This window comes from Seriola aureovittata, chromosome 3 (assembly GCF_021018895.1).
Source record: "Seriola aureovittata isolate HTS-2021-v1 ecotype China chromosome 3, ASM2101889v1, whole genome shotgun sequence".
Lineage (NCBI taxonomy): Eukaryota > Metazoa > Chordata > Actinopteri > Carangiformes > Carangidae > Seriola > Seriola aureovittata.
This window is the reverse complement of record NC_079366.1, coordinates 463,206-471,834: the sequence shown is the minus strand read 5'-3', so window position 1 is coordinate 471,834 and position 8,629 is coordinate 463,206. Positions and strand designations below refer to the sequence as shown.

The window sequence follows — 8,629 nt, the reverse complement described above, 5'->3', positions numbered from 1 at the left end:
GTCTGCATAGCTCGTAGTTTTTTTGCAATATATTTGTACATATTAGTATATTTGTTTTGTCGATTGATGTTTTTTATTCTATGTCGTTGTTTCGTCTGGCGATGGAGAAAATAATGTACACAAAGGAAGAACCCCTGGCTTTAAAGTTTACCAGATATGGATTTAAACATCCCATACTGGCTGAGCTGAAGAAGCCATTCCATGGATGCAGAGCCAGGGCTAAGCTAAAGGCTAGGAGATGGAGATACAAGCCTTTTTGGTCATGTACTTTACTCCTCCTAGGGAATTCATCAGATCAACATGATGGTCAGTAAGTGTCATATTAACACCTTTTCCTTGTTAAATTGTAAATATCTTGAGTTTTCGTTGGAGGACCTGGCCCTCATGGCATGGCGAATTTCGATCCTTCGCCGTGAAAAATCAACTCGCTCTCATTCAAACACAAATTGTCCAAACTGCCTCAAACTTTCTTTGTGTCATAACAGTCTGGCCCTGAACACACTCATATTCTCATATTCAGCAATAATCATAGTGCCCCCTTGTTGAAACATGAAGTGTCTTGTTTCACACTTTGATATACTGCTTATAGCAGGTTGATCAAATCATGATCCAAACATGGTCATGAAATGCTTAACAACTTGATGATGCACTGTAGTTAAAACTGTGACTTTTTGTAGAACAGCCTGCCCATGGCGGCACGGCAAAATTTAGATTGTTCGCCATGAAAATTCATCTCGCTGGAACTCCAGCATGCATTGTCCAAACGGCCCAATAATTTTTATGTATGATAAGAGTCCTGGACTAAACAAACCTATATGTCCATATTTAGTAGTATTAATAGCGCCACCTCTAGGCAACATGTCATATTATTATTTACTTTTTCATTTGTTATTCCTAGAGAGTTGACCTGGCCCTCAAAAAAAGGGTCAGAGAATAATTTGTTGAATATGCTGATGCTTCTTGGATGTCTGTTTTGAGTTTTCACCTAAAGGCGGCTCTGGTGCGAGTTAAATACGAAACAGGAAGTGACTTTATGTCCGTGACATATTGTCCAATTCCAAGATCATTGTTGGTTTATTCTCATTTTCAGACCTGTGCAACTCTACAGTGCAGAGCTTTTGATTTTTCCTCGAAGGACCCGCCTGTGGCAGCACAACAAATTTTGATCCATGAAACAGGAAGTTGCTATAACTCCAGCATGCAGTGTCCAAACAAGCCAAACTTTATAGGTGTGATGAGACTCCTGCCCTGAACACATCTACATGCTCATATTTAGTAATACTTTAGCACCACCTAACGGAAATATAGGAAGTGGCTATAACTCTATGATACTTTCTCCAATCTTCCCCAAATTTTACATGTTTGATGACATTCTCACAATGAAGACATCTGCATACTAATATTACATTATAGTCACAACGCCTCCTTTTGAAAATAGTACGTAACTCAATCATATCATTTACATGACATTTGCATTGTAAGGTTTGATACAGTCCCTCATATGTGTCTATTATGTGGTCTCTGGCTCCACCTAGTGATCACAATTAAGAATGCTTATAAAAATCCTTTAAATCTTTTCTGCTGCCACTCAGTTTCTGCAATTAATCTTAACCCATGAGTGCAGTGTCTGGCGGTCATTACGATGTGCAACCACTTCAGATAGCACACTGCGTCATATAAACGTAATTATATGACAGACATGAGTTTTGCACTTTCTGTCAGGAGTGCTGATCACATAATCTGTGTCACTCAGCTTTGGTTGTATTGTATGGCCTGGAAAAGTGTGCAGAGAGAGAAGGGCCAGGGATGGGTAACAGAGCAGAGAATGTTGAGCTACAGCGGAATGGTGGAACTGAATTTTCATCTCTATCTGGGAGCTTGCCAGCGCTTTCTGTGCAAAGGAACGGGCGTGATGTAAACATTCGCAGAATCTGCTCAGCAAATTCTTCTACGAGGTTGACTCTACCAAGAGGAATTAATCTTTAAGCGCTTTCAGGGAGCCGCAAAGAGTATGACCGAAAACAAGTTCTGCTGGACTGAATCCTAAGGATTTCTGCACTGACTCACGGGTGGCAAAGAGGACAAAAGGGATGCTTCCATCCCAGCTCTTGTCCATCTCCAAACAATATTTATGCAGCATTGGTTTCAAAGTTTGGTGCCACTGCAAGGACCTGTTTGAAGAGCTGAGATTGGAATTTTGTGCCCCGATCTGTCGGTACAGTTTTTGGCAAGCCGAAGGTGGAGAAGAACTTAATTAAAGCCCTGACAACGGAACTAGCTGTGATTTGGTGCAGTGGCAGTGCTTCAGGAGAAGGAGTGGCAGTGCACATGATAGTGAGTAGATATTGAATTCAAAATGGCTGACTTCCTATTGGGTTTAGGGTATGGGTGCAAGAGGCTTTTTTGTAAGTCCTGGCATGATGCATGCACCTACCAATTTTCGTACATGTAGGTGAAACCACGGGTATGGGAAGGGCCTCGTTGAAATTTTGCAAGGGGCACTGTTAAACCATATTGCCATGCCTACATGTGAGACCCACACCAGATGTAAATTTTCACAAGGCTGATGTGTGTAGAAAGTTCCATGACTTTTCTATCATGAGAAGGCCCTGATAAAGGCAATTTACTTTTATCAAGGTTTTTAAGCTAGGTTTCAATAGGGTCCTCGCACCCTTGGTGCGAGGACCCTTGGTGCGAGGGCCCTAATTATAATCCTCGGTGCCAGGGACCACTGGGCAGTGACACACTTGGTGCTAAATAAAACTCAATAAAACTAGAGAGGAAGAAAACTACAGAACGAAGAAAACTGAATAAAACAACTGAGGAAGAAAACTACTGAAGAAGAAAAAGGAATAAAACTAGAGAAGATGAAAACTGAACAAAAAAACTGAAGGAGAAAACTGCATAAAACAACACAAAAGGGAAACTGAATACAGCTAAAGAAGTAGAAAACTGAATAAAACTACAGAAAGGGTAACTGAATAAAACTAGGGAAGAAGAAAACTGAATAAAACAACAGAAGATAACTAAATTAAACTAGAGAAGAAAATACAAGAGAAAACTACAGAAGAAGAAAACTTGAGAAGAAAACTACAGAAAACTACTGAATAAAACAACAGAGGAAGAAAACTGAATCAAACTACAGAAGAAGAAAACAGAATAAAACAACAGAAGAAGAAAACTACTGAAAAGAAAAATGAATAAAACTAGAGAAGACTAAAACTGAAAAAAACTACAGGATGAAAACTACAGAAAACTACAGAACAAGAAAAATACAGAAGAAAAAGACTTAAAATTTGACAGCTTCCACCTAATTGGCTGAAGGCCAGCATGTCAGGCTGTGACACGACTCCTGAGAAGAGCGAGCGACCTGTGTGACGAGAAAGAAAGTGCAGAGTAGAAAGGAGGAGGAGGAAGAGGAGGAGGGGGAGGAGGTGAAAGTCTGAGGGACTTTTGTCTCTCTATGGCGCCGTAAACCAGAGGCGGAGGATGAGAGAAAAATAGAGTAACGGAGAGTAGAATGAGTCAGGAGGAGAAGATTTCAGCCAAGGTGATGTGTCACTCCTATTCCATAAACCAGGTCCCACCCTACAGGGCAGTCGGGAAACATCAGGGTTAGAACCAGACTGATGCATATCACCTCCTCTCACTCTGTGGTTTAAGGTTATGGTGACTCAGCTGTTAATAAAGTTGGGTATTTTATTAAAGTAAATAAATGTATATGTATAATCTATTATATTAAATTATATTGTCTTTTTAAAATTTAAATCTGTATCAATATTCAACACATGTTTAATAGTTATGGTCTTGTATGTATATATTTTAATAATTTGTAAAATACTTTGGCTATAACATGTTTTTGTTCATGCCAATAAAGCTGTTTGAGTTTGAATTTGAATTTATTAAAGTTGGAATGTGTTTGTATCTGATCCTGTGTATCCTGTTGAAATATGTGTTTTTATATTTTCTTGTGTCAGTTCAGTTCTCAGCTCTTCGTCTTTGTGTTGTGTTGCTTGTTGTTGTTTGTTGTTAAAAGCTGCTACACAAATAATATTCTCATTAACAAATAAATAATATACAAATCACATTTGGATTTGATGGAATAATGCAGAGCACTTTAAAGACGGATGGTCTTTAAATGATCCACATCTTAGAAACAAGATTTTCAACAGAGCACAGCTGTTTTAACTGATGGGGCTTTTATTTTTCTCTTTTTCCATCTTGGCATTTTATATGTTTTAAAATTTAAAATTTTTATTGTTTGCTATTTAGAATGTATGGAAAAGTCTTTTTGGATTATCTGTTCATTAATTGTTTTTATTATGTCTTTTATGTACATTCAGGTCTCTCTTGAAAATGAGATTAATATCTCAATAGGATTCACCTGAATAAATAAAATCAAAAATTAAATTAAAGTAGATAAGTTAAATTGAATTAAATTAAATAAATAAACTTGCCCTGAATTTTTGAATTACTAAAATACAATATATAACATGAGCACACACACGCACACACACACACACACACACACACACACACACACACACACACATATATATATGTAATATATGTGTGTATAACGTTTTTGATTTTATTGATACATTTTTAACATAGGCACAAAACATCAAATACACAATACATGTTATATAATATGTTATACACAGTATATACAATACATTTAAAAAACAAATTACAAACCAATACATTAAAAAATGTAACGTCACATTTCTCATATGTCATTTAAGTTAGTGGAAACTTAATTCACGTACAGTCATTGAAATCGCTGCTCATAATTCAGTGTAGTAAAATGTTGTGGTTACACTTATTTGGAATCATCCATCTTTGTTGAACTTTATAATGTTTGACTCAACAATCATGTCTACATAGATATTCTACAACAGTTAAAATAAAGTGTGTGACCAGAAACATTCAGGTCAAACACTGTCTTATACAGGAGGACACATTCAGGGAATTAGTCTTCACGCGTCATTAAAAATACATTAGAGAGATGTGTTTACACTATGTATGTGTGTGTGTATATATATACACTACTCTGGTCAGACTGAGTCAGGCTGTGTTCTAGACAAACGTGTCACCAGTGAGATGAAATATTCCATCTGAAGATTTCATATTCACATACGTGTGTGTGAAATCACCAAAACGTGTGATCATACAGATGAAAAGTTCATGAGTCATAAATCTGCTCATTTCAACACTCTGATGTTTCACTGTCACATCATGGAGGCTAATCTCAGAGGCTAACATTAGCAAACACCTCTGTATGACTGTCATCTCCTCCAGGGTCGAAGCAACTTCAGAGGAAAACTAAATGATATGAGGTCACTGACCTTCACTTTGTACTTCACCTTTACCTTTGTTTTTAGTGACATCCTCAGTCCACACTCGTTTCTGAAGGAGGTAAGAAAAACATAAAATGTATATTATTTATATTAAAAGACTTATGCAGCGACCTCGACCATATCAGTCATTTAAATTTCAAATATTTCCAACACTATATCTATAATATTGACTCATTTTTAAGACGACTTCATTCTGTTAGAGTTTGGTGGATTATAATTTACAGTATTTCATTCATTTATTTGCTAAATCGTGAAATCACAGTTTTTATATGACGCTGCGTTAATGTGTCACACAGCAGAGGCTCATGACTCACAAATGTTGAAAAAAAAGTGAATTTACTGTTCCCTTCACCTCCTCCTCCTACCTCTTCCTCCTTCCTCCTTTCTTATCACCACTTGTTATTTTCCCCACCCCTCTCTGCCTGTCTTCACCAGCTCTTGCTTTGAAGGGAGGAAATCTGCACTTTTGCAGCAGCAGCAGCAGCAGCAGCAGCAGCAGCAGCAGCAGAAGCAGCAGCAGCAGCAGCAGGTCAGGGAAGAAGAATGAAGTGATTCACAGAGAGAGAGAGAGAGAGAGAGAGAGAGAGAGAGAGAGAGAGAGAGAGTTAACACCTCTGCACTGTTTCCTCTCTCATCAGTTTTTCTGTTGTTGGCGTCTTGATCTGATTTGACTCTCTTGCTCTGTCTGTCTCTCTGTCTATTTGTCCTTCATTGGCTCTGTGATGGACTTCAGGACTGTCATGACCGTCTCAGCTCTTCTCCTCATAACTGCTGGTAAGTACTAAACACTGAAGACACTGATCCAGCCCACCGTTAACCCACTGAGACACATCAGGCCTGAACAGTCAGATGAGAACTTGCAGCCGTAGCTTCAAGACAATCAGTCTGGAAACTCACACATGAGGAAAAACAGCAAAAGGGTGAGGAGAACATGAAGAAGTTTCTATTTGGACCAAGACCTTTCCCAGAAAGAGAAAATGTCTTTAGTCTGTGTGTCCTGCTGAGACAGAGATAGACTCTAACTGTGTCTTAGAACAAACAGTCAGACTTCAGAGAGAGTGAATCTTAATTGATCTGCTGCACAAAGCAGTTTAGTTCTTGACTATCTTCAGCTGGACTGTGGAACAATAAAATCTGGATAAATTAAGACTTTTTTCAAAATCAAAGAATGGGCGACCAAGGGTCCACATCAACCTCTGAGCTCTGTTTACCCTCAGCATAAAACTCTTTATCTTTAGGAAGAATTCAACAGTTACAGGAAGTTTTACTTTGAGTAGAACAGCTTGTAACTCAATGTCTCTGTGACAAAGAACACTCACCTATCAGAGCTCCGTCTTTTATTACCAGCACAGCTGTGGAGACAGTATGTCAGTACAATCAGAGCAAATCAAAGGCTGTTCTCCTGAATGTTGACAGATCACTCTGAAAATGTTTTATTCCTCTTTTATCGAGTCAGTTTGAACCTTTGCAGTGAGCTGAACCTCAGCATTGTTCACAACAACAGGCTGAAAAGATCATTGGCACTAACTTGAATGATCCATGTTCATCAAGTCAGAGCCACTCAGAGGTCAAAGGTCATTTCAGCAGACCCCCATCACCAACATTCCCACAGATATCTTAGCTCATTGTCTCAAGTCGTCATCATCACTAATGCACCAGAGCATAACATGGATGTGAATATTAATATGTGGCCTAAATATTATGATTAAAATACTGCTGACTCTGATTGGTTGGTCAGGAACTCACCATGCGATATAATGATGAAAGTGGTCAGATTCATTCCAATCAGCTCCTTCCTGAGTCATTCCTCAGTAATTATGTGCACTGTGCTGTAAAGAGTGTGGTGGCTCACCACCTGTGCTTCACCTGCCAGGACCAGTCACTCAGGATCAGTCATTCAGGACCAGTCCCCTGTCTGCTGTGAAAAGGTTAAAAAGTGAACAATGCTGAAGACACGATTCACACATTCATGAGCATTTCTAAAAATACATTGAAAAAGAACTAACCTCCTGCCAAACTCACTACATATGTTTTTATATTAACAGCGGGGCCAGCCCCTTTATGCATGAATGTCCCTGACTGACTGACTGATGACATTTCAGTCTACTGAAATGTCACCGGTTTCCCGGCTGCTCGGGAACTGCAGGGAAGAGGAGGAGCGCTTCCAATACACTGAGCCTCCCCTCCATCACAGCAAATAAACTACTTTGATTACATGTATCAGTATTACTAAAGGAGGCAGAGCAATAACTAAACATAAGACACACCGAGAGAGAGAGCAGGAGAGAGGCAGGGAGAGAGAGAAGTCATCGGTAACAACGCCTCGTACTAACGACTATGACCAACTCTACATATCAAGCAGAGGAAGTTACACATAAAGACCTGCCTCTAATCAAAATCTGTTACATTAATAAAAACTAAACTATTGTGGGTTCAGACGGAGGCTGTGGTCAGTGTGAGACTAAATAAGAAAGACAGTCTGTCTCTTCTGACTTTCATGTTACAGTACATAAGCTAAACTCACAGCTCAGTCTTTGATGTGTTTGGTGATTTTGTCAGACAAAGTCTCAGTTATAAAATCAGGATTTGACCAGAGGAGGTCCAGACATGTACAAGGTGTTTTGTTGAATGAAAAGAGGAGTTGTGACTGGCCTGGTGAGAAGTAAAGCCGTGTTCATCATTAGCTCTGTGAGCTAAACCTGTCCCATCATTCTGTCTAGTATCTGCTGGTTTCATATACAGTATTTTAATACAGCAGAATTCACAGTAAAACTGCTCTCATTGACATGTTTTCTGTTGTCATGACAAGGGAACAAGTGTGAAAGAGTGACTGATAAGTGAAAAGCAGACCTTTGACCCCTATAAATTTCAAGAGTTGAAATCAGAGTAAAAAAAATGTAGTTACATTATTTCAATGCAAAAAGTGCTAAATATTCACAGGCTGTTAATTTGAAAATGAGGTGAGACAGATCTGCTTCCGTACCACTCCTCATGTTGCTCTTAGATTAGTCTAATGTAAGTTTCACAAAAATAATGCCAAATGGCTAAACAACCTAGCACCAGGCCAGAGCCGTGTTTCCTCGGTAACAATCAGTGACACCTGCTGACCACAGGTCTTAGAGAGAGAGTGAGGAAGTCTGCACCATGACCTCATGCTGCTGGACGTAGTTTGGATTGTTTCACTTATTATTAGATTTTCACAATAAAATATCCTGTTACTGCTGAATTTGTCTGGAGTGAATGGAGCATGCTCAGCCAGCCATGTTTCT

At 38.9% G+C, this 8,629-nt stretch overlaps 1 protein-coding gene across 1 annotated transcript in view; it reads left to right on the top strand.

The window, feature by feature from the left end:
• The first annotated feature begins 5,875 nt into the window (after positions 1–5,875).
• Positions 5,876–8,629, top strand: part of LOC130164909 (uncharacterized) — a 17,921-nt gene continuing 15,167 nt past the window's right edge. Inside the window, exon 1 of the mRNA XM_056369909.1 lies at positions 5,876–6,134. Within this exon, the coding sequence (XP_056225884.1) occupies positions 6,083–6,134 (52 nt within the window). The 5' untranslated portion in view covers positions 5,876–6,082. The remainder of the gene's footprint in view (positions 6,135–8,629) is intronic.